This window comes from Erinaceus europaeus, chromosome 19 (genome assembly GCF_950295315.1).
Source record: "Erinaceus europaeus chromosome 19, mEriEur2.1, whole genome shotgun sequence".
Taxonomy (NCBI): Eukaryota; Metazoa; Chordata; class Mammalia; order Eulipotyphla; family Erinaceidae; genus Erinaceus; species Erinaceus europaeus.
In genome coordinates this window covers 377,469-402,551 of record NC_080180.1, presented here as the reverse complement: position 1 = coordinate 402,551, position 25,083 = coordinate 377,469, and the positions used below count along the sequence as shown (strand labels likewise).

Below are 25,083 nucleotides of genomic sequence, written 5' to 3'. Positions count from 1 at the left end.
GGCTAGATTGTGAAGAAATCTAAAAAAATATGTGGAATAATGCCCATATTCTCTGTCCTAGAGAATGTTCATGCTTGATAAAAAAACAAAACCAAAACAAACAAACAAACAAACAAAACCACTGCAAACAAGAATTATGAGTACAGCGGAGCTTACAGCTATTAATGAAATGTCCGAAAATATTCACATATGCTTTCTTTTAAAAATTTACTTATTTCACTTAGTAGGACAGAGAGCAACTGAGAGGGAGGGAGAGAGAGGAAACAGAGACAGAGAAACACCTGCAGCCCTGCTCCACTGCCCATGCGGTTTCCTCCCTGCAGATGGGGGCCGGGGGCTCGAGCCCGGGTCCTCCTCGCTTAGCCGGCACTTGAAGGAGCACCTCCTGGCTCCTTGGTGTCATTCCCAGTGCCAGGACACGGCATACATCAGCCACCAAAACCCACCAACAGGGACACGCGGAGATCTCTGCGCATTTAAAATAGGTCCCAAAGCCCAACATGTCACTGCTGCTGCTTCACCTTTTCCCTCTTTTTTCCAGTTGCCACCAGGGTTATCACTGGGGCCTGGTGCTGGCACTACTTCTCCTGGAAGCCATTATTATTTTTTTAATTATACTTTATTTGATAGGAAAGAGAGAAATTGAGAGGGGAGGGAGAGATAAAGAGGGAGAGAAGAAGAAAGACACCTGCAGACCTGCCTCACCGCTCCTGAAGTGTCCCTGCAGGTGGGGTATGGGGGCTTGAACCCGTGTCCTTCCACATGGCACTGTGTTTGTGCACCAGGTGCACCACTGCCTGGACCTGCTTTAGATCCTTTTTCTCCCCCCCACTATTTGCTTTATTAGTGATTTAATATTGGTTTACAAAATTACAAGATAACGGGGATAATTCCACACCATTCCCACCACCAGAGTTCTGTGTCCCCGTTCATGCCCTCCACTGGAAACTGCAGTGTTTCTCCCATGGTCACAGGCCATTCTTTCTGTAACTATCCGTCTACCTAGCTCGATCTAGTTTTGCCCACTTTTTTCTATGATCCTGCCTTCTCTTCCTTTCTAAGTCACACCTACCCCTATTACTACTTCTGAATGTCCTTCCTTTTCTCCCTCTGGGTCCTGATGGAGTTCACAGCCCTCTGGTCATCTTCCCCTGACATTCCCTCCCCTACTGAGAGTATGAACCAAATTCTCTTTTGGGAGCGGAAGGTGGAAGGTCTGGCTTCTGTAACTGCCTCTCCTCTAAACATGGGCACTGACAGGTGAATGCAACCCTGTCTCTACCTTTCCCTAGGGGCTTCAAATCCTGATGTGAGAATTTACTTACTTTTGCACTGTGGGAGGCTCTCACTCCAAATAGCATTATTTCCATTAAGTTTACATAATAGCACCTGGGCTCCAACTAAGTGGTAACTGAAGGAGAAAAGAGAAGTCATAGTTCTTCACCAGTTAACAAGATGTTCACAGTCACAAAGACACTTGTCTGGGTCCCGTCCCAGCCCCACGAGCTCCCGTCTGAGCCTGGGCAGGCCCAGGCTCTCCCTCCTCCTCCTTCTGGGCAGACGGGGCGGCCCGGCCCCAGGAGAGCCCGGGACGGTGGGGCTGCAGCTGCCCAGCTCAGAGCGTCCGCCGGGGGGCTCAGGAGCACGGCTCCGGGAAGGCGCCGATGCTCAGGGTCTCCCAGCTCTCCCTGCCCTCCCGGACGCTGCTGCCGGACCCCGAGTCCTCTCTGGGCTCCCCTCCCTCTCCTCTCAGGCCGCCTCTCTGCACAGCTGCCTCTCCAGCAGGTGACGACTCCTTAGGCGATGGTCCCTGCCCGCAATCCCGCAGTGTCTCCAGGTGCCCGCAGGGTCGCCGTCTCTCCTGCTGGAGTAGCCCAGAACTCTACCCCAACGAGCCCCAAACAGGCTGTGAGGAGGCCTGACCCGTCCCAGGGCTCCGTGCTCTCACCTGTGTGATGAGTTTTAGAAGGGGCCCTGGTGAAGGCAGAGTAGGGTGAGCAGGGCCCTGTTTCCTGCCTGGGCCACATATGCACAGCTGGGCTCTGCTGATGGAAGTGCTTGGTGTTCTGGGGCTGACTGAAGCTGGCAGCCCCAGGGAGAGACCCCCCCCAGGGGGACATCCCCACAGGTCACTCACCTGCCGTCACTCTCAAGGGCAGCCCCCAGGCCCCAGACCCTAGGCCGGGGCAGCGTCCTCTGCACACACTCCTGGGTCAGCGCCCTCCCTCACAGCGGCTGGAGCCAGAGAGCAAAATGCAGCCTTTCCCTACACTGCAGCCTCGTACTGTACGTCTGACCAGTCTCCATCCTAAGACTCATTTCTGGGCGGGCAAAATAGCTCACCCGGACAGTGAGCTGGCTGGCATGCGCATGGCCCAGGGGCAGGCCTAGGCCCCCTGCACTGCAGGAAGCTGAGGTGCTGTGTCCCCTTTCACTATTTCTCTAGAAGTGCTACTCTGACTCAGATTCATGCTGTTGGATTTTATAACGCAGGAGGCCCATGAAGTCGCTACATTTTGAAAGCTTACATAGGACAGGTAAGGTGTTTGGCAGACATCTGTCTTACTAAGATGAGAAATTGTGCCCGAGCACTAACCACTGTACTGTAAACCACTAACCTCTCACTAGAAAAAACAAAGGGAGAAAGAGAGAAGAGCATTTAACACCTTTGCTCTCAGTTTAAATTTCATTTTATTAGCTACACATCCTTTCGGTCTTCATAAGAGCCTCAAAGCTGGCTGTCTAGAGGCGCGACTTGTCACACAGAGGGCTGAACAAACCGCACCGGGTGGGGACTCTTAGCGAGAGGACGGACAGAAGCTACAGCGGTCTGCGCGGTGTCTCACAGGCTCTGAGGAGCCACTTACCCCTCGTCACAGAAAAAGCTGGCTTCGTCATCGAGCCAAAAGATCCGACTGGAACCTAGTACTTCACCATTTTCGATAGATGGGTATGTACAAGCTTTTTCTAAAAGAAAAAAATGTCGTACTTGTTTTTAACACCAATTTCAGACATGAGAGGAAAAAGATGCACTAAGGTGATGGGTTGGTCCTCCCTTTTGTTCAGTTACGATAAGGACTCACTTATAACTGGCTTTATACTTAGATGACAGATCGAGAAAATGCTTCTAGGAATTGCTTGAAAGTCTGAAACATTATCTTGATGTTCAAAAGCAATTTTTCATGTGGAAAAAAGTTGTCAGTAGCACTGTAAAATGGCTGTGGGTCTGTGTAAATGCCAAAAGCAGGTGTGAATATATACAAAGGAACCTTTCTTTTACTTACTCATACAAGCTTCTCTGATAGAAGTCCAGGAGTTGTTGGCTTGGCAAACTATTGTCAGCGTAAAGTTGACAATGTGGTTGTATCCTTGCTGACACTCGAAATACACTCTCTCCCCGGGCTCATAGTGGGGCTTCAATTTACCCTTGATCTTCATAGTGTTATAGTGCGATGGCTCACCACAGGCATCTGGAGGGAGAGCAGAGAAAGTGAGAAGCAACGTTTGCTCTGCCCTCAAACAGGCCCTGTGGTCTGGCGGAGAGGTGGGAATGAACGGGGAGGCCCGTGAGCACTGCCGGGCCTTCACTGCCCCCGGCTTGACTTCTTCAGGTGCAAAGAGACAGAGAGGCAGGGAAAGACCCAGCCCAGAAGCTTTCTCCAGGGCAAAGGGGTCTGGATTCCAACACAGGTGTGGCAGGCACCTTCCAAGTGAGCTCTCACTGCCCCCTTCAAGTGACTCGCCAGATCGTGGAGCTGAAGGTGGTGGCTCGTGGCCCCGCTCTGCCCGTCTGCGTCCCCAGTGACCTGTGTGCTCAGCCAGGTGCTGCAGCTCCTGGTCTCAAACCAACAGAGGATCACCGCCGTCTCTATTTATTCTTAGAAGCAAACGCCTCGAGATCAAGAAACAGGCCTTCTGGGCTGCTGCTCCCTGGACCCAGAAATGAGACGGTAATGGCGGCTTCCCAGAGGAGCTGAGCGGAGCCGCAGATCCCAGGGAACGCCAACTGAAGGACTTCAAATCGTGCCACCCTCCTGCGTGCAAATTCGTGAGCCGGGGTTGTTCTGAGTGCAGAGATGCCACGTCAGGGTCACACCGAGCACCAGAGCAGCCTCACGGGAGGCCGGTGTCAGTGTCGTTCAGCAGCCGGGAAGCCCTCACCTGGTTCTCGGGAGCCTCAGGATTATGGTTCACTCTCCTGCTTGAACCAGGCTGGTGTCTGGCTCCGCACCTCTCTCGTGTGAAACAAATAAATAAAATATATATTTTTTAAAAAAGTGTCACTAGGGGAGTTGGGCGGTAGCGCAGCGGGTTAAGCGCACGTGGCGCAAAGCGCAAGGACTGGCATAAGGATCCCGGTTCGAGCCCCCAGCTCCCCACCTGCGGGGGAGTCGATTCACAGGCGGTGAAGCAGGTCTGCAGGTGTCTGTCTTTCTCTCCTCCTCTCTGTCTTCCCCTCCTCCCTCCATTTCTCTCTGTCCTATCCAACAACGACAACAATAAAAAACAACAAGGGCAACAAAAAGGAATAAATAAATAAATAAAATCTTTTTAAAAAAGTCCAAAGTGGACTTTAATTAAAAAAAAAAAAGTGTCACTAGACCCTCTAGTCTCAGTGGAGCACAGGCACCGAGGCTGCCCACAGGCCTGCCCCCCAGTGAGCCCAGGGCCTCCCTGCTGGCCATCTCCTCTGGGACCTGGGGGAGGAGTCCTCTCCCCACCAGGAGCCAGTTCCCCAGGCCCCCACTCCTGACCAGGTCTGTCCGTCAGTCTCCTGAGCAGAGACAGCGGCTCCGCCTGGGGGTAGGATCTGTGTGTGTGGGGTGAACCCGAGGCGTCCCAGCTCTGTCCCTCCTGGGTCTGAGTCCCATCTGAGACACCGGCCTGCTGAGCTGGGGACCTGGCGCCAGCCTCTCCTGCCCAGTGAGTCCCCGGCCCCCAGGCTGCCCCCCGCCCCCCACGTCACCTACGTCCTGTCCTCAGACACCTGCCCAGTGAGTCCCCGGCCCCCAGGCTGCCCCCCGCCCCCCACGTCTCCTATGGCCTGTCCTCAGACAGCTGCTCCAGCATCTCGTCACCCGTGAGACGCTGACCCCGACATCTGTGTCCCTCGTCACAGCACAAAGCAGGACAAAGGCAGCAAACAGAAGCAGACGTCTTTCTGGGATGGGCCTGTGTGCCGTGGGCGAGCGAGAAGCTCCTGGTACACGGAGGCCAGTGCTCACTCGCACCCCTGCCGGAGAGCCTTCGGGTGCTGGGTGCTGGGTACCCGCCGCATCATGGGCTCGGAGTCAGGAAGACGAGGGTCTCGAGCCGGAAGCCACAGCTACTTCCGGGCCTTGAGCCAGAGCACCCTCCGGCCTGACCCGGCAGCGTGGCCCACTGGTCAGAGCAGAAGGTCGTCCACATTAACCCAAGGCCCTGAGTCTGCCCAGTCTCTCGCTCACCCTCAGGAGACAGACACAGCACCCGCAGGGGCCCGGAGCCCCACGACCCAGGTCAGTCAGCGGGCTGGCCACTCTGGAGACCCCTGTTCCAGCTCCAACCAGGACGGGCCTGAAGGCGGAGGCAGGGAGGGAGAGACGGGCAGCGGGGGCACCCGGGGGTGGGGCCAGGGCTCAGGTGCCCCCAGGAGCAGCCTGAAGCCAGCCGAGCCCAACTAGCCCTGCCCGGGTCCCCCATATGCAGAGCGTGGCCCCTCCTGGCTCTGCAGCCGGTGACCTGTCCAGGGGTCAGAGGGGATTCCCGCCGGGCACTGAGCTCAGGGCAGGATGCGTGTGGGGAGGGTGTCATGGCTCCCGGGACCCTGGGCTGAGTGTGGGGAGGGTGTCATGGCGCCCAGGGCCCTGGGCAGGATGCGTGTGGGGAGGGTGTCATAGTGCCCGGGGCCCTGGGCTGAGTGCTGGGAGGGTGTCATAGTGCCCTGGGCTCTGGGCTGAGTGTGGGGAGGGTGTCATGGTGCCCGGGGCCCTGGGCTGAGTGCTGGGAGGGTGTCATGGTGCCCTGGGCTCTGGGCTAAGTGTGGGGAGGGTGTCATGGCGCCCGGGGCCCTGGGCTGAGTGTGGGGAGGGTGTCATGGTGTCCGGGGCCCTGGGCTGAGTGTGGGGAGGGTGTCATGGTGTCCGGGGCCCTGGGCTGAGTGTGGGGAGGGTGTCATGGTGCCCGGGGCCCTGGGCTGAGTGTGGGGAGGGTGTCATGGCGCCCGGGGCCCTGGGCTGAGTATGGGGAGGGTGTCATGGCGCCCGGGGCCCTGTGCTGAGTGTGGGGAGGGTGTCATGGTGCCCGGGGCCCTGGGCTGAGTGTGGGGAGGGTGTCATGGCGCCTGGGGCCCTGGGCTGAGTGTGGGGAGGGTGTCATGGTGCCCGGGGCCCTGGGCTGAGTGTGGGGAGGGTGTCATGGTGCCCGGGGCTCTGTGCTGAGTGTGGGGAGGGTGTCATGGCGCCCGGGGCCCTGGGCTGAGTGTGGGGAGGGTGTCATGGTGCCCGGGGCCCTGGGCTGAGTGTGGGGAGGGTGTCATGGCGCCCGGGGCCCTGGGCTGAGTGTGGGGAGGGTGTCATGGTGCCCGGGGCTCTGGGCTGAGTGTGGGGAGGGTGTCATGGCGCCCGGGGCCCTGGCCTGAGTGTGGGGAGGGTGTCATGGCGCCCGGGGCCCTGGGCTGAGTGTGGGGAGGGTGTCATGGTGCCCGGGGCCCTGGGCTGAGTGTGGGGAGGGTGTCATGGCGCCCGGGGCCCTGTGCTGAGTGTGGGGAGGGTGTCATGGTGCCCGGGGCCCTGTGCTGAGTGTGGGGAGGGTGTCATGGTGCCCGGGGCCCTGGGCTGAGTGTGGGGAGGGTGTCATGGCGCCTGGGGCCCTGGGCTGAGTGTGGGGAGGGTGTCATGGTGCCCGGGGCCCTGGGCTGAGTGTGGGGAGGGTGTCATGGTGCCCGGGGCTCTGTGCTGAGTGTGGGGAGGGTGTCATGGCGCCCGGGGCCCTGGGCTGAGTGTGGGGAGGGTGTCATGGTGCCCGGGGCCCTGGGCTGAGTGTGGGGAGGGTGTCATGGTGCCCGGGGCTCTGGGCTGAGTGTGGGGAGGGTGTCATGGCGCCCGGGGCCCTGGGCTGAGTGTGGGGAGGGTGTCATGGCGCCCGGGGCCCTGGGCTGAGTGTGGGGAGGGTGTCATGGCGCCCGGGGCCCTGTCCTGAGTGTCGGGAAGGTGTCATGGCGCCCGGGGCCCTGGGCTGAGTGTGGGGAGGGTGTCATGGCGCCCGGGGCCCTGGGCTGAGTGTGGGGAGGGTGTCATGGCGCCCGGGGCCCTGTCCTGAGTGTCGGGAAGGTGTCATGGCGCCCGGGGACTAGGGCTGGACTCTCCACCTCCCTGCCTCTAGAGTTTCCTGGCCTCCTGACCCCACACTGAAGGTGTCAGCACCCATGCTTCACCCAGTGACCTGGGGTCCTCCGCCTCCCCCTCTGGAGGTCTGCCTGACCCCTGACCCCACCCCACACGGCACGGCTGGTGCAGGTTGGGCGCCGGACACCGTGTGCCTCCTGAGGCTGGAGACCAGGACTTGCTGACCCTTGACATCCGGATAGCCAGCTGGGGCCCTGGGCCCACACCTTCTTAAGTAGTTACTCCGCAGCCACCCTCGGACCCCTGCCCTTACCCGCGGGCCTGGGCAGCAGCAGCGACAGGACCACAGGCACAGCCAGGACCAGGGGCCCCGCAGCAGTGGGGCTCAGGGGGCGGCAGAGCGCCGGCATGGCTGGACCACTGCAAGCATGTGGCAGGAGACCCGCAGTGCGCATGCTCACTCCTGGTCTGGGCGGGGCCAGGGGCGGGTCCGTCCCACGACAGCCAATGGAGGCACACCTTTGGGCTGCGTCACAAGCTCGGCCCCGCCCTTCGCTGTGAGTGCTCTCGGCCACGCCCCGCCAAGTGGGCGCGGTGGGAACATGGAAGCCTCAGGGACTTGGGGACCCGGAACCGCAGGCCCTGGGCAGCTGGCGCTCTGGCGCCCGAAAGGAGCAGAAGGGAGGGTGTGGGTGTGCCCACGTCACCTGGAGGGGGAGGCGGGAGCCCACTGGGGCCAGGACACCTGGGGTGAAGGACCCGGGAGCCCACTGGGGCCATGACACCTGGGGTGAAGGACCCGGGAGCCCACTGGGGCCATGACACCTGGGGTGAAGGACCCGGGAGCCCACTGGGGCCATGACACCTGGGGTGAAGGACCCGGGAGCCCACTGGGGCCATGACACCTGGGGTGAAGGACCCGGGAGCCCACTGGGGCCATGACACCTGGGGTGAAGGACCCGGGAGCCCACTGGGGCCATGACACCTGGGGTGAAGGACCCGGGAGCCCACTGGGGCCATGACACCTGGGGTGAAGGACCCGGGAGCCCACTGGGGCCATGACACCTGGGGTGAAGGACCCGGGAGCCCACTGGGGCCATGACACCTGGGGTGAAGGACCCGGGAGCCCACTGGGGCCATGACACCTGGGGTGAAGGACCCGGGAGCCCACTGGGGCCATGACACCTGGGGTGAAGGACCCGGGAGCCCACTGGGGCCATGACACCTGGGGTGAAGGACCCGGGAGCCCACTGGGGCCATGACACCTGGGGTCAAGGACCCAGGAGACCACTTGACCCAGAACACCTGGGGTGATAGAGTAGGTGACTATCGCTGGGACAGCACACTTCCTGAAGGCGTGGAGGAGCCCCAGGAGAAGGGCCAAGGTCCTTCCTGCATCCCGGCTCTGTCCTTCCTGCTATCGGTGCCACTGCTTGTCTGCCCAGGCCCCTCGAGGTCTGGCCCCTGTTGCTGGGGCAGAAACTGTGCACTAGGTTCTTAGGTGACAGTCAGAGGTAGATTGTTTAGTGTGTTCTGAATCCACATGACAGTAAAATATTGTTGTATCAAAGTTATTTTATGCAAATTTTAATATTTAAAAAATACATGACAGTACAGCTGGACTCGGGTACTTTTGAAAGAGCTTAAGAATATCCAAAACATTTTTCTAGATACTTTTTTTTGAGCAAGCATGTACTAGTGAGTGCCTTTCTAAAACATAGAAATATATTTTTCTAGAGAAGGTGAAAAATAATAGAGCCCAGTTTGTTATCATGTCTACATAGACCGGGTTCTTCTATGAAACAGAATCTATTTTAGAAGAAAAGGAATATGTGTGTAAAAGAAACAAGGAGACAAGCAGAAAATGAGCTGGAATTTAAAAACATTGTCTCTGCATAGTATGATTTTATGTGGCTCCTTACTCAGACCTTCCTTCATTAACCCACTTGCCTTAAAACATTTGGAAACAAGGAGAATTAGACACTGTCAGCAGAGATCCTAGAGACAGCGAAGGGGTGGGGACTCCCTTTCTGCCCCGTGCCCATCTTCCTGCAGAGGAAGATTCCTGTCAGGAATCAGCAGAGCTGCAGGACTTGAGCAAGGTCGCCAGAGGGAGCCAGCTGCTGGTGCTGGTGCTGGTGCTGGTGCTGCTGCTGGTGCTGCTGCTGCTGCTGGTGCTGGTGCTGGTGCTGCTGCTGCTGCTGGTGCTGCTGGTGCTGCTGCTGCTGCTGCTGGTGCTGCTGCTGCTGGTGCTGCTGGTGCTGCTGCTGCTGCTGGTGCTGCTGCTGCTGCTGGTGCTGGTGCTGCTGCTGGTGCTGCTACTGCTGGTGCTGCTGCTGCTGCTGCTGCTGGTGCTGCTGGTGCTGCTGCTGGTGCTGGGGGGCTGCTCTAGAACGAGGAGGAGGTGGAGGCAGGAGGTGCAGGGAGGGAGGCCGGTCGGTCCTTCACCAGGAGAGCCAGCTGGGCCAGTGAGAGCGGGTCAGTCAGGACTCAGCTGGGGAGAGTCAGCCTGCATGGCTGCCGCCATCCCACACACACCTGCTGGAAACGAGAGCTCCAGTGAGCAGGGCTGCAGGGCTCGGACGCGTTCCTCCTCAGCTAGGACCAAGCGGGTACTCGGTCATTCGGGGACACTGTACACTCGAGAGTCCATTCAGACGGGAGAGAAGACGCAAGCACAGCGCGTCCCCAGGCACTGAGTGGGCAGAGCAGCGGGTCGGCAAGGGCAGCAGTGTAGCTGGGACAGGGCATGCGGCCACGTCAGATGCTGCAGGCTGTGCAGAGACACAGCGGTGACTGGGGGGAATGTTTGCCTTGCGCAAAGAAAGAAGAAAAAAAAGGGAAAAAAGAAGAAAATGAAAAAGAAGACCCCCTTCCCTGAATTCAGTATTACACAATCTACATAAATACCAAGTTTTGACTCTGAAGATAAAAATAGGCACAGATGCTTGTGAGTACCAACTAGTGAGCAGAGGGCTCTTCCCTGGAACTCTCTATTCTTCATATCTCTCAGCTCTTGCTATGTTCAGTAAGGGTTACATGCAACCTTAAAACCACTTCAGATATAACAAGCAGAAACTCCACGGACTGACATCTTTGCACTGGGGTTGTTTGGAAAGGCTTCATGGGGGGAGGGGGTGAAGTCTCAGCTGGCCAGTGCCACTGAGATGGGCATCTGTGGACACGTCCTGTAGGCATGGGGCTGGGTCCACTGTGGGACATCTCTCCATGATCTGTCAGGATCACATGATCTCTCCGTCTTCTGCTGCTTCCTCGACTTAGACCTTGTGGTCACCGAGACAACTGTGAATCACCTTGAAACAAGCACCTAGTGCACTCAGTGTGCAGATGGCCACACTGAGCAGACGGGAGGAAAGGACAGGTATGCAAGCAACGCAGATGCCAAGAGAGCAAGTGCAGGAGGCAGGTGAGCCGAGTGTTTGCCGACGGCTGCCAGCAAGGGCAGAGAGCTGGAGCCGTCTCCCAAGGTGCTGCACGGTTGAGGGAAGCCGAGAGACACTCAACCCAGAGCCTCAAACAAGGTTATGCTTCTTGAAAGTTTATGGCAGAACTATTAGAAGCTGTAGGCAGACTGTGTAGACACATTGCCTTTGGACAGCACAGTCACCACATGGAGCCACAGACACAAGAAAGACCCAGAACAAATTCAAAGGCCTTTCTCTTTCTTTGGTTTCAGCCACCCGTTAATGTGGCGCTATCATTGTCATGGCTGCTGTTTTGCTATCTGAGCAGTTGAAGAGGCTTGGGTCTGTGTGTGTACCTCTGTTTTCCTGGGCTGTGTGCTCAGTCTGAGGCTGGACACGTTCACTGTCTTCTTGGGGGTGTAGGTGAATGGTCACGTCCCTACATTTTCCATACTCGTTGCTGCTATTGTGACGGCAAGAAAAATATAAAAAAAAAATTACTTCCCGTTGGTTTGGGAAGCAGCTTTCACTTTGAAACTTAGGGCATAAAGTTCCTGAAGATTCTGCAGTCATGGCAAGACATCCAGAATAGACACAGCCAGAGTCTAAACCCACAGCAGAAATAAAACTGGGAACAGGAAACCCTTACCACCCTTCAAATGACCTACACTACCCATAGCTGAAGACCTTTCAATATCTCAGAGAGATTGACTAGCAAATCGCTCCAAGCTAGTACCACCACCTCTGCAGCCACGCACAGGGCTCCCTGAGATGTGTGTCTGGATGCCCCAAGTCCGCCCAGCTGAACTGAGACTCCACCAGGACTGTAGAGGGTGCCAGTTAGGGTCATCAAGAGATCCCGCCAGGACCATAGAGGGTCCCAGTTAGGGTCATCGAGAGATCCCGCCAGGACCATAGAGGGTCCCAGTTAGGGTCATCGATAGATCCCGCCAGGACCGTAGAGGGTGCCAGTTAGGGTCATCACGAAATCCCGCCAGGACCGTAGAGGGTCCCAGTTAGGGTCATCACGAGATCCCGCCAGGACCATAGAGGGTGCCAGTTAGGGTCATCACGAGATCCCGCCAGGACCATAAGGGTCCCATTTAGGGTCAGCAGGAGATCCCGCCAGAATGGCTCAGCAAGGTGGCCGCCTTCTGCCTCACCTCCACAGGGGCGGGCACCCTTTGCCCAGGTGCTCTCCTGCGACCGACCGCCCAGTCCCTCTGGCTGTGTCCTCAGCACCTTGGGCAGCTCCCTGGCTGTGAGCTGTTCCCTCCACTGTCCCGGCAGGCCGTCTTCATGAGCATCTGCTTACGCAGCAGCGGCTCTGCAGGGACAGCTGTACAATCACCTGGGAGAACTTGGCAGCTCTTACCTTTTCCTGCACCGTGCCATCACCCCACAGGCGATGATGACGGGTAGGAGGAAGAGGGCCACCCCCGCGGTCATGCCTAGGCAGGGAGGCAAGGAGAGCAGGGTTATGGAGAGCAGGACCCAGGCTTTCAAGGGCCCTCAGTGTCTAGTCCCACAGAGGCTGAAAATTGTGCAAAGAAGAATGTTCACTTTTTAAGGTCCAGAGATGCTGGCATGGTTCCCCTTATTCTCAGGGGATCCCAGTGGATGCCTAAGACACGGGTGCACAGAACCCCACAGACTGCAACTTGTCCTGTGACTTGTACGTCCGTGACAAGGTTTAACTATCTGGCAGTCAGAGAGCAGCAGTAACTTAAGTGTCCGTCAGTAAGCACTCAATAATCAGCAACTCTAGTAAGGTGGAACAAGATAACACTCCTGAAATAGTCACATGGCTGCGTCTCCCTGGTATCTTCTCTGTCATTCTCCACCTCCCACCCACCCACCCTCACCAGTGGTGCAGGCAGATGGGGCTCGGTGTGGCCCTGGGGAGGGGCTCTGCTCTGCCATCCACGGCCTGGACCCACTGACCCTCCCCACGCGCCCTCATCCCGAGTGGACAGGCTCTGAGAGACGCCAGATATTCCCTCAGCAAATGCTTGTGGGACTTACCCACCAGGAAAGAGTCCCCAGGACCTGCAGGGAGAGAGGGGACAGCTGGTCAGTCAGTGCAGGACACGCTCGCCAAGACGGTCTCCTGCGGGGCAGCCCATGTTGTGACGGGGGCCCTCCAATCCTACACAACCTCATTTCAGCTTCTGTGCTCAAGCCTTTCCTCCTCTCACCAAAGCTCTATGGTCATAGTAGAATACCTATCAAATGGGACAAAGAAAACGCCCCCACGGGGCTGGTGGCATTGACTTCACACGTCACCATGTGCAAGGTCTGGATTCAGGCCCCCAGCCCTCACCTTCTGGAGGAAGTTTCACGAGTGGTGAAGCAGGGCTGCATGTGTCTCTGTCTCTCTTCCTCTCTATCTCCCCTCCCCCTCAATTATCTCTGTCTAATTAAATAAGAAAGGAAAAAAATGGCCACTGGGAACAGTGGACTCTTCCTGCAGGCACTGAGCCCCACTGATGGCCCTGGTGTCAATTAAGGGGGAAAAATGAGGAGAGAAAATCACCCTAAATCTTAATGCCCCGGGATGTCTGGTACATTCCCTCCTGGGCCATTATTTTCCTGCAATTCCCTGGGTGTGTGGCTGTGCCTGTGACTCAATTGCTCTGAGCTTGGGGACAGGCTCTGCACAGCAGCCCTCACAGCTGTCACCGCCCCTCCTTCCTCTACCTCCCTTCTTAGGTTTGAAGCACATCCAACTAAGTCAAATGTTCTCTCTTCCTCCTCCTTCTCCTTCTCATTCTTACTCTTCTCCTTTGTTTTTGCCTCCAGGGTTATTGCTAGGGCTCAGTGCCTGCACTATGAATCCACTGCTCCTGTGGCCATTTTTTTGTTTTTCCTCCTCCAGGGTTATTGCTGGGCTCGGTGCCTGCACCATGAATCCACAGCTCCTGGAGGCCATTTTTTCCCCCTTTTGTTGCCCTTGTTGTAGCTTCTTTGTGGTTATTATTATTGCCCTTGTTGACACAATTCGTTGTTAGATAGGACAGAGAGAAATGGAGAGAGGAGGGGAAGACAGAGAATGGGGAGAGACAGACAGACACCTGCAGACCTACTTCACCGCCTGTGAAGCGACTCCCCTGCAGGTGGGGAGCCGGGGGCTCGAACCGGGATCCTTACGCCAGTCCCTGCGCTTTGCGCCACATGCGCTTAACCCACTGCGCCACCGCCTGACCCCCTCCTGTGGCCATTTACAAAAAAATGTTTTTGCATAGGACAGAGAGAACTTGAGAGAGGAAGGGAGATAGAAAGAGAGGAGAGAAAGACACCTGCAGGCCTGCTTCACCACTTGTGAAGTGACCCCCCTGCAGGTGGGGAGCCGGGGGCTCAAACCGGGATCTTGTGCGGGTCCTTGCGCTTTGAGCATGTGCGCTTAACCCGGTGTGCTACCGCCCGGCCCCTATTAGTCTGTTCTTAAGCAGGCATGGAGTGATTTGTACGCTGTGGGTTTATATTTCGTCTAAATACTTGGTAAGTTTAGCCACCTACCAGGTGTCCCACTGTGTGGACATCTCTTTGCCTAATCTGCGGAACATTCTAAAGGCTGTCTGTTAGACAAAGAGACTTTTGACCCCAAAGCGGATGTAATTTGATGTGTCAAGGGGTCAAGTGTAATAAAGCCTGGGTCTTGAACCCTTGGTGCCCCGTGTAGACCTAGCACAGGGTGAGGAGGAGCAGCAAGCAGATGGGTCGGAGGGGCTGCTCCCTGCTGGGCTCAGCTCAGGGGGCTTCTCCCTCAGCCTGGCCCCCCAAGGCTGCCTCCTGCAGAGCCAAGGGTCACCCGCACTCCAGATGGGCAGGTGGGTAGCACTGAGGGGCCGTGGCCATGGCCATGGAGGGAGTTGCTGCCGGGCGCTGCCATCTGCTTGGGCCTCTCGCCCTCACTGGGCAGGGCAGGGCAGGGCAGGGCAGGGCAGGGCTGTCTTGTGCTGCTGGTGGGGGGGCTTGAGGGGCACAGCAGGGGCCCTGCTTGTCGCCCCAGTTTTAGTGCATGTCTGCACCCACGCTGCACCCCATGGGGAGGAGACCCCACGCCTGCACTTACGGGGCACACAGCTGGCCAGAGGAGGCGTCCACGAGTCCTCCAGACACTGGCTCCAGGGGCTGCCCTCCCGGGAGAACCCTTCTTCACAGTGCAGAGTCACGTTGTCACCATAGTGGTAGACTTTCCCAGCCTCAAAGTCTTTCTGGAGTCCATTCAAAAACTGTGGCAGGCTGCAGTTCACCTCTGAAATTGGGGGGTAGGGGAGGAGGAGGACAAGGAGAAGAGGAGGAGGAGGAGGGAGGGAGGGAGGAGGAAGGAGGGGGGAGAAGGAGAGTGGGATGGGGAGGAGGCAGGTGAAGGAGGAGGAAGGGGAGGGGTAGCAAGTGGCAGGAGAAGGAGAGGGAGGAGGAGGGGAGAGAAGAGAGGAGGAGAGAGGGAGAACAGAAGGAAATGCCATTTTAAAGATGGGCCTTGTAGGTAGGAGTTGACAGCATGGTGGTTCTGCAAAGAGACTCTCGTGCCTGAGGCTCCAAAGTCCCAGGTTCAGCCCCCCACACCACCCTAAGCCAGAGCTGATCTGTGCTCTGGTAAAGAAAAAAAAAAAAACAAAGCCGGTCATTCTTCAGTGAGTGTGCGGCTCAGTGTCTTCTCTGACCTTCACCTCTGCTGAGCGTGAAGGGCTGTGGGGCGCGGTGCTCACCCTTGCCCCTTCACTGTGTCTGCAGCTGGCAGTCTGAGGTAGCCACACCCTGAGGAGACGGCAATGTCCATATCATCAGCGCTGGGCAGTGGGGCCATGAGCAGGCTCCCGGCCGAGCTGTCTGTGCTCAGCCTCAATAGAGAGACGGAAGGAGACCCTCTGCGCCCAGCCTGCGGCTGCGGCTGGCTCTTCCGGGCCAGGTGCCTGTGGGGACCCCAGACCTGGCGTCCTGGACGCCTGTGGTGCGGGGGGCTCAAGGCCTTTGAAACCGGCATCCTCTAAGCAGCGTTGGCACAGGTCCCGGACAGCCCCCACCTGCCTTTGCCCCCATCTTCTAGCTTCCTCCAGGGAGGATGAGGTGCCCAGGGCACCCGCAGGACCAGAGCTACCTTGGCAGGAGAGGCTGGGCTGGCTCCAGGTCCCCCGGTGCGTGCAGAAGATGGTGTTGTGGCCCGCCAGCCGGAAGCCGGGGCTGCAGGAGTACTGCACCGTCATCCCAGGCAGGAAGGGGCCCTCCTGTTGCCCGATCCGGTGGCCGTTCAACATCTCAGGAGGGGGTGGGCACACTAAGGGCAAGTCTGCCAATACAGAGAGACAGGCAGTGAAAGGACAGACACACAGATGCAGCTGCAGGCTCGGCACAGCCCGTGGTGAGGGCCAGAGACCCGGTGCGGCTGACCCGCAGGAAGGGACCCAGCCGGCCCTGCAGGAGCCCAAGGCTTAAGCCTGCACCGGCCAGCACCAGGGAACAGAGCCACAGGGCCTGAACTCCGGCCTTGGGGGAGGCTGGATGTGTGACAGACAGACAGGTGCAGATCAAGGCAGACAGACAGAAGCGAGAGCCACAGCTGCCTGGGACCAACAGAGCTGAGGAGGGTTCACAAGTCCTTTCAGACGGGATTCATGTGAACACAGGTGGAGACGGTTCTTGTTATTCTGTTGTGTCCCTTGAACGGCAGTGGGCTGAGGGCAGGGCCTGGCCCCGCTGAGCCCTGCAGACACAGGCCAGGCCCTGGGACCCTGCCACACCCAGACCCCCACGCCCAGGTGCGCACTGACCAGCAGGAGGTGGGGGGTCACAGCGGGGGCCAGGGCCACTCCAGACCCCACGACCTTGGCTGTCGCCCAGGCAGCGCAGGGTGGGCTCCCCCACGAGGAGGTAGGGCGCCCCCGTGTCCGGGTGCGAGCCGCACGTGTAGGCCACTTCTGTTCCATAGGCAAAGTCCAGCAGGGCCTCCCCCGAGTGGCTCCCGTGAGGGACGTCGGGAGGACGGGGACACAAGATTCCTGGGGAGGAGACAGCAAGGCTCACACTCACCCTCAGGCCATCGGGCCAGCTCATGACAGGAGCAGTGGCAGGGGCATAGCAGGGGCACGTTCAGGCCACTTCACCTCAGCCTCTGTGGGTCCATCAGAGGGACACTCGGGGGTTGCCACAGCCCCAGACTCACCTCACAGCCCCAGACTCACCTCACAGCCCCCAGACTCACCTCACAGCCCCAGACTCACCTCACAGCCCCAGACTCACCTCACAGCCCCAGACTCACCTCACAGCCCCAGACTCACCTCACAGCCCCAGACTCACCTCACAGCCCCAGACTCACCTCACAGCCCCCAGACTCACCTCACCGCCCCCAGACTCACACCGGACTCAGGGCACAGACCCAGCACCTGCGGGGCAGGCAGGGTCCTCTTACTCACGCTCACACACGGGGAGGCTGCTGTTCCAGAAGCTTCTCCCTCCCACCAGGACACAGTGACTGGCCGCACTTCCCCGCAGGTGGAACCTGAGCAGCATGCAGGAGAGGCCATGTGCCCCTGAATTACTGTGGCCGCTCAGCCAGACCCCAGCCCCGCTCACAGCTTCGCTGACCCACTGCCCCCAGTCCCCAGACACAAAACCCCCAGCCCCCGGCCCCTCGGCCCCCAAGCCCCTGCCCCCATCCCCTCATCCCCCCACCCCCTGACCAGCCCCCATCCCCTCGGCCCCCAGCCCCCCAGCTGCCAGGCCCCCAGAGCCCCTGCTCTCAGCTCAGCCCCAGAAACTCTGGCTGCCCCTGCCTGGGCCCAGCCTGGGCCATGATCATCCCTGAGCTGCTGAGGGAGGGCTGGGCACCTTCCTGGGCACGGGGCTTCACGCCCACACGCTCCACGCTCTGCCACATGCTTCAGATGCCCCCCCCTCCTCGTCCTCCTCCTCCTCCTCTCTTTCCTCCTCTCATCCTGTTTCTCCGACTTTCCTGTTCCTCCTCCTCTTCTTCCTCCTCCTCCTCCTTTTCCTCTCCCCTTCCCCTTCCCTCCTCTTATTTCTCTTTCCATCTCTCTAATCTCCCCCCTCCCTCCTTCTTTTGCCTTCTCCCCCTCCTCCCCTCTGTCCTTTGCTTCTCCCCTCTTCTCCTGATCCTCAGGTAGCCCCTGGCCTGCCCCCAGTGACAGTGGCTCCAGGTCTGGTCTCCTCATGGCCTCTGGTCCCTGGACCCCCCACGGCCTGGTGTCCCCACCCCCCAGGTGCTCTGGTGGCCCTCAGGTCACACTCACCCCTCGTCACAGGAGAAGGTCACCTGGGCCCCGAGCTGGAGGCCTCGATGCCTGAGCAGGCGGCCATTGGGGAGTGGGCCTGGGAAGTCAGGGCATGGCCTCCCTGCAGAGCAGGGGTGAGGCTGGGGTGTGTGGTGGGGTGGCCCTGAGGGGGGCTTGCAGCTCAGGGGAGCACCCAGAGAGGCAGGAATGGCAGGGGGACAGAGACTTACAAGCGGGGCAGGCAGCTATGGTGGGTGGGGGACCCTGAGTGACAGACAAGGAAGGGTTAGGGGACGCCCAGGGGCGGGCAGGCTGGCAAGCAGGGTGGTCACCCCAGGGATGGGCAGGCTGGCTGGGAGGGTGGGCACCCCAGGGACCAGCAGGCTGGCAGGCATGGTGGGGACGCCCAGGGACGGGCAGGCTGACAGCCAGGGTGGGGACCCCAGGGCCGGGCAGGCTGGCAGGCAGGGTGGGGACCTCAGGGAAGGGCCGGCTGGCAGGCAGCGTGGGGACCCCAGGGAAGGGCAGGCTGGCAAGCAGGGTGGGGACCCCAGGAGCAGGCAGGCTGGCAGGCAGGGTGGGGACCCCAGGGGCAGGCAGGCTGGCAGGCAGGATGGGGACCCCAGGGGCAGGCAGGCTGGCAGGCAGGGTGGGGACCCCAGGGGCAGGCCGGCTGGCAGGCAGGGTGGAGACCCCAGGGACGGGCAGGCTGGCAGGCAGGGTGGGGACCCCAGGGGCGGGCCGGCAGGCAGGCAGCGTGGGGACCCCAGCGGCGGGCAGGCTGGCAGGCAGGGTTGAACCCCAGCGGCTGCAGGCTGGCAGCAGCGTCAGCACCTGTGCAGCGGGGTGCAGCGGGGCTCCAGGTACCCCCGGCTGTGCAGTGCAGGAAGGCCGCCCCAGAGAGGTCATAGCCCGGCTGGCAGCGGTAGGTCACCTCCTGGCCTGGGGAGAACTGGTCCTGGCCTCCTGCCGTGTGCTCCCCGTGCGGGATGTCGGGGGGCTGCGGGCACACTGGGGGAGCCGTCCAGTGAGCAGGTGGAGGGGCCCCTGGGGGAGCCCGGGCTGCGCGGACCCGGCCACCTCGCCCGTCTCTCTCCCTGTGGCCGGGGCACAGGGGCTGACCGCAGAGCAGACCCTGCAGCCCGGCTCGGAGCTGCTGCCTGCGAGATGCCGAGGCCTCGTGCCAGCCTCCTTCTCGAGGCCTCCCGGCACTGCCCGGCCAGCCAGTGCTGCAGAGGGCTGTGGGCATCCCACCTGCTGCCTCTGCTTCATGCGTGAGGAATGCTTGTGCCCAGGCCCGGCTCTGTGTCCCTCCCTCCTGCGTCCTCAAGGGCAGGGGTCACACAGAGTCCCTGTCCTCCTGTTGTCTCGGGTTCCTGATGTCCTGGCGAGCGCCAGCTCCTCTCCTGCCCACCCGCAGGCCCTGCAGACCCCAGGCTGCCCCGCCCAGGTGCTCAGGGATTCAGGCCAGGCTGCTCCCAACCCTCAGTGTGCTCATCCAAACAGGGAAAGAGGGTCAGCTTAGTGAGCCTGACCAGGTGGGTGTCAGTGGCACTGAGGCCCAGAGCTGCTGGGCAGTGTGGACGCAGGACCAGCCCAGCCTCGGTCAGCAGGCCGCTGTGTGGTGCTCCTGGCACCCAGAGAAGCTGAGACAGAAGAGCCCCCTGTCCCTCCTGGAGGCTGGGGGCGGGGAGACACAGGTGCAGTGAGAGGCAGACAGACACACAGGAAAGGGCCAGCTGTCCTGCTCCATGGACCTGGTGCTGAGGGAGGAGGCCCCCATTCCCTCTCTGGTGGCTCAGCCAGGGCTTGGTCTCGGCCTGGTCTCGGCCACTGTCCACTGTCACCTTGCCTGACGTGGCCTAGCTCCTGGTTGTGGGTATCACTGGGCACACAGGGAACCCGCTTCTTGAGGTCCACTCTGAGGACCTGTGTCCAGCACCGGGGCTGTCCTAAGCCTGGGCCCAGTGTCCTCTGCGTGCCGGGCTCACGCCAGCAGGAAGGCGGCAGAAGCCCAGTGGGCAGCCGGCAGTGGGCTGAGGGCAGGGCCTGGCCCCGCTGAGCCCTGCAGACACAGGCCAGGCCCTGGGATCCTGCCCAGACCCCCACGCCCAGGTGCGCACTGACCAGCAGGAGGTGGGGGGTCACAGCGGGGGCCAGGGCCACTCCAGACCCCACGACCTTGGCTGTCGCCCAGGCAGCGCAGGGTGGGCTCCCCCACGAGGAGGTAGGACGCCCCCGTGTCCGGGTGCGAGCCGCACGTGTAGGCCACTTCTGTTCCATAGGCAAAGTCGAGCAGGGCCTTCCCCGAGTGGCTCCCGTGAGGGACGTCGGGAGGACGGGGACACAGGATTCCTGGGGAGGGGACAGCAAGGCTCACACTCACCCTCAGGCCATCGGGCCAGCTCATGACAGGAGCAGTGGCAGGGGCATAGCAAGGGCACGTTCAGGCCACTTCACTTCAGCCTCTGTGGGTCCATCAGAGGGACACTCGGGGGCTGCCACAGCCCCAGACTCACCTCACAGCCACAGACTCACCTCACAGCCCCCAGACTCACCTCACCGCCCCAGACTCACCTCACAGCCCCAGACTCACCTCACAGCCCCCAGACTCACCTCACAGCCCCAGACTCAGCTCACAGCCCCAGACTCACCTCACAGCCCCAGACTCACCTCACAGCCCCAGACTCACCTCACAGCCCCCAGACTCACCTCACTGCCCCCAGACTCACACAGGACACAGGGCACAGACCCAGCACCCGCGGGGCAGGCAGGGTCCTCTTACTCACGCTCACACACGGGGAGGCTGCTGTTCCAGAAGCTTCTCCCTCCCACCAGGACACAGTGACTGGCTGCACTTCCCCGCAGGTGGAACCTGAGCAGCATGCAGGAGAGGCCATGTGCCCCTGAATTACTGTGGCCGCTCAGCCAGATCCCAGCCCCGCTCACAGCTTCGCTGACCCACTGCCCCCAGTCCCCAGACACAAAACCCCCAGCCCCCGGCCCCTCGGCCCCCAAGCCGCTGCCCCCATCCCCTCAGGCCCCCACCCCCTGACCAGCCCCCATCCCCTCGGCCCCCAGCCCCCCAGCTGCCAGGCCCCCAGAGCCCCTGCTCTCAGCTCAGCCCCAGAAACTCTGGCTGCCCCTGCCTGGGCCCAGCCTGGGCCATGATCATCCCTGAGCTGCTGAGGGAGGGCTGGGCACCTTCCTGGGCACGGGGCTTCACGCCCACACGCTCCACGCTCTGCCACATGCTTCAGATGCCCCCCCCTCCTCGTCCTCCTCCTCCTCCTTCTCCTCCTCCTCCTCTCTTTCCTCCTCTCATCCTGTTTCTCCGACTTTCCTGTTCCTCCTCCTCCTTCTCCTTTTCCTCTCCCCTTCCCCTTCCCTCCTCTTATTTCTCTTTCCATCTCTCTAATCTCCCCCCTCCCTCCTTCTTTTGCCTTCTCCCCCTCCTCCCCTCTGTCCTTTGCTTCTCCCCTCTTCTCCTGATCCTCAGGGAGCCCCTGGCCTGCCCCCAGTGACAGTGGCTCCAGGTCTGGTCTCCTCATGGCCTCTGGTCCCTGGACCCCCCACGGCCTGGTGTCCCCACCCCCCAGGTGCTCTGGTGGCCCTCAGGTCACACTCACCCCTCGTCACAGGAGAAGGTCACCTGGGCCCCGAGCTGGAGGCCTCGATGCCTGAGCAGGCGGCCATTGGGGAGTGGGCCTGGGAAGTCAGGGCATGGCCTCCCTGCAGAGCAGGGGTGAGGCTGGGGTGTGTGGTGGGGTGGCCCTGAGGGGGGCTTGCAGCTCAGGGGAGCACCCAGAGAGGCAGGAATGGCAGGGGGACAGAGACTTACAAGCGGGGCAGGCAGCTATGGTGGGTGGGGAACCCTGAGTGGCAGACAAGGAAGGGTTAGGGGACGCCCAGGGGCGGGCAGGCTGGCAGGCAGGGTGGGGACGCCCAGGGGCTGGCAGGCTGACTGGGGACCCCAGGGACCGGCAGGCTGGCAGGCAGGGTGGTGACACCCAGGGGCAGGCAGGCTGGCAGGCAGGTTGGGGGACGCCCAGGGGCAGGCAGACTGGCAGGCAGGGTGGTCACCCCAGGGGAGGGCAGGCTGGCAGGCAGGGTGGGGACCCCAGGGGCGGGCCGGCTGGTAGGCAGCGTGGGGACCCCAGGGGCGGGCAGGCTGGCAGGCATGGTGGGGACCCCCAGGGACGGGCAGGCTGGCAGGCAGGGTGGGCACCCCAGGTGTGGGCCGGCTGGTTGGCAGCGTGGGGACCCCAGGGGCGGGCAGGCTGGCAGGCAGGGTGGAGACCCTAGGGGCGGGCAGGATGGCAGGCAGGTTGGATACCCCCGGGGCGGGCAGGCTGGCAGGCAGTGTGGTGACCCCCAGGGACGGGCAGGATGGCAGGCAGGTTGGATACCCCCGGGGCGGGCAGGCTGGCAGGCAGCTTGGGTACCCCAGGGCCGGGCAGGCTGGCAGGCAGGTTGGGGACCCCTGGGCCGGGCAGGCTAGCAGGCAGGGTGGGGACCCCTGGGAAGGGTAGGCTGGCAGGCAGGGTGGGGACCCCAGGGAAGGGCAGGCTGGCAGGCAGGGTGGGGACCCCAGGGGCGGGCAGGCTGGCAGGCAGGGTGGGGACCCCAGGGAAGGGCAGGCTGGCAGGCAGGGTGGGGACCCCAGCGGCGGGCAGGCTGGCAGGCAGGGTTGAACCCCAGCGGCTGCAGGCTGGCAGCAGCGTCAGCACCTGTGCAGCGGGGTGCAGCGGGGCTCCAGGTACCCCCGGCTGTGCAGTGCAGGAAGGCCGCCCCAGAGAGGTCATAGCCCGGCTGGCAGCGGTAGGTCACCTCCTGGCCTGGGGAGAACTGGTCCTGGCCTCCTGCCGTGTGCTCCCCGTGCGGGATGTCGGGGGGCTGCGGGCACACTGGGGGAGCCGTCCAGTGAGCAGGTGGAGGGGCCCCTGGGGGAGCCAGGGCTGCGCGGACCCGGCCACCTCGCCCGTCTCTCTCCCCGTGGCCGGGGCACAGGGGCTGACCGCAGAGCAGACCCTGCAGCCCGGCTCGGAGCTGCTGCCTGCGAGATGCCGAGGCCTCGTGCCAGCCTCCTTCTCGAGGCCTCCCGGCACTGCCCGGCCAGCCAGTGCTGCAGAGGGCTGTGGGCATCCCACCTGCTGCCTCTGCTTCATGCGTGAGGAATGCTTGTGCCCAGGCCCGGCTCTGTGTCCCTCCCTCCTGCGTCCTCAAGGGCAGGGGCCACACAGAGTCCCTGTCCTCCTGTTGTCTCGGGTCCCTGATGCCCTGGCGAGCGCCAGCTCCTCTCCTGCCCACCCGCAGGCCCTGCAGACCCCAGGCCGCCCCGCCCAGGTGCTCAGGTCACACTGCTCCGAGCCCAGAACATGACATGCTGGCTTTTCTCTCTCTTTCTCTTTCTCTTCATGCAGCAGAAATGTTTCTGGACTTTCTGTCTGTCCTCAGCTCTCGTATGTCACTGTGGGCAGGTGTCTGTAGCACCTCAGTTCCCAGGGACCCTCCCTGGGCTTTTTCTAGGCCAAGTTGAGGGGTTGTGGCACAGGGCATGGCCCTGGGGGGTCTCCCCAAACACTTGGTGCCTAAGTCCCACCCTCAGACCTCCACCCCCCCAAGCAGCCGGCCTTTGCCCTGTGGCTGTGAGGTTGGTGGACTGGAACCTGCCAGGCTCCAGGTAAGCCCTGTTGTTCTCCCTCACCCAAGACCTGTTCCTCTGTGAGGATGCACCACACAGCCTCTCCGTCCCCTCTTCCTGCCTGACTTTGTTCCTCTGTGAGGATGCACCACACAGCCTCTCCATCCCCTCTTCCTGCCTGACTTTGTTCCTTTGTGAGGATGCACCACACAGCCTCTCCGTCCCCTCTTTCTGCCTCACTTTGTTCCTCTGTGAGGATGCACCACACAGCCTCTCCATCCCCTCTTCCTGCCTGACTCTGTTCCTCTGTGAGGATGCACCACACAGCCTCTCCATCCCCTCTTCCTGCCTGACTCAGTGCAGCCCTTTCCCAGGTCAAGTGTGTGCCAGCCTGATCAGGGTGCTTGCTGGTGGAGGGAGACTTGCTCCTCGGCAAAGATGATGCCCACAGTAACCCATGGGTGCTGGGAGGCGGAACTTCTGTCTGTGAAAGCCTCATGAGACTCTCAGTCCATGTCTTGAGCTTCCTAGCTTCTCGATTGAGTGCACAGGCTTGAGTCCACACACACATACACACACTGACTCAGAGACACACACACTGACACTCAAACACACACGGAGATACTCTCACACACACACTCACACTCAGACACACACATTCACACTCATATAGACACACATTATCCTTTCACACACATACTCATACACTCACTCACACTCAAACACACACTCTTATACTCACACTCACACACATACGCAGCCACACACACCCACTCACATACACACACACAGACACATATGCTTACACTGACACATACACTCACACACACACACAGCCACACACTCACACCCACTCACATACACACACACACACGCATGCACACATACGCTCACACACTCACAGTGACACACACACTCACATACACACACTCACACACACACATATGCTCACACACCACACTGACACACACACTCACACACACTCACATACACACACTCACACCACACTGACTCACACACTCTCACACTCACACTGACACACACTGACACACACTCTGACACTCACACACTCTCACACTCACACTGACACACACTGACACACACTCTGACACTCACACACTCTCACACTCACACTGACACACACTGACACACACTCTCACACTCACACACTCTCACACTCACACTGACACACACTGACACACACTCACACACACACACTCACACTCACTCACACACACACTCACACACACTCTCACACTCACACACACACTCACACTCACACACACACAACCACACACCCCTCCTTCATCCTAGCTACTCCCGAGAATGAGTCCCTCCCCTTCCGCTGTCCCCGGAACTCACTCCGGGAGCATGTGGGTAGCTCTGGCTTCCACGTGTGCTGGGCCTCGCACTGCACTCTGGAGGGTCCTCGTATGGCAAAGCCGGGCTGGCAC

At 60.7% G+C, this 25,083-nt stretch overlaps 2 protein-coding genes across 2 annotated transcripts in view; both read right to left on the bottom strand.

Moving 5' to 3' along the window:
- The window catches only part of LOC103120659 (membrane cofactor protein-like), a 29,099-nt gene extending 21,364 nt beyond the window's left edge, over positions 1-7,735 (bottom strand). The window contains exons 1-4 of the mRNA XM_060179213.1: positions 7,639-7,735; positions 3,285-3,470; positions 2,868-2,967; positions 1,326-1,411 (exon numbers count right to left, since the gene is read on the bottom strand). Of these exons, the coding sequence (XP_060035196.1) occupies positions 1,326-1,411; positions 2,868-2,967; positions 3,285-3,470; positions 7,639-7,735 (469 nt within the window). The remainder of the gene's footprint in view (positions 1-1,325; positions 1,412-2,867; positions 2,968-3,284; positions 3,471-7,638) is intronic.
- Positions 7,736-9,210: 1,475 nt separating this feature from the next.
- CR1L (complement C3b/C4b receptor 1 like) lies at positions 9,211-25,077 on the bottom strand. Its single transcript, XM_060178335.1, has 15 exons — positions 24,992-25,077; positions 22,716-22,892; positions 21,615-21,717; positions 20,775-20,860; positions 20,113-20,340; positions 18,820-18,996; positions 18,004-18,106; positions 17,167-17,252; positions 16,525-16,752; positions 15,855-16,043; positions 14,826-15,008; positions 12,776-12,799; positions 12,126-12,201; positions 11,107-11,213; positions 9,211-9,863 (listed from the first exon to the last, which is right to left on the bottom strand). Coding segments are annotated over exons 1-15 (1,827 nt in total). The 5' UTR covers positions 24,993-25,077; the 3' UTR covers positions 9,211-9,804.
- Between the last annotated feature and the right edge of the window lie 6 nt (positions 25,078-25,083).

What these genes read in the sequence shown, in the direction of transcription:
- CR1L (XM_060178335.1), bottom strand. An exon ending in ACCTTCTCCTGTGACGAGGG is followed by an intron (nt 17,253 to 18,003) that starts GTGAGTGTGACC and finishes CATGCTGCTCAG; the next exon opens with GTTCCACCTGCGGGGAAGTG. An exon ending in CACAGCCCAGGAAAACAGAG is followed by an intron (nt 9,864 to 11,106) that starts GTACACACACAG and finishes CGTTTCCAGCAG; the next exon opens with GTGTGTGTGGGATGGCGGCA.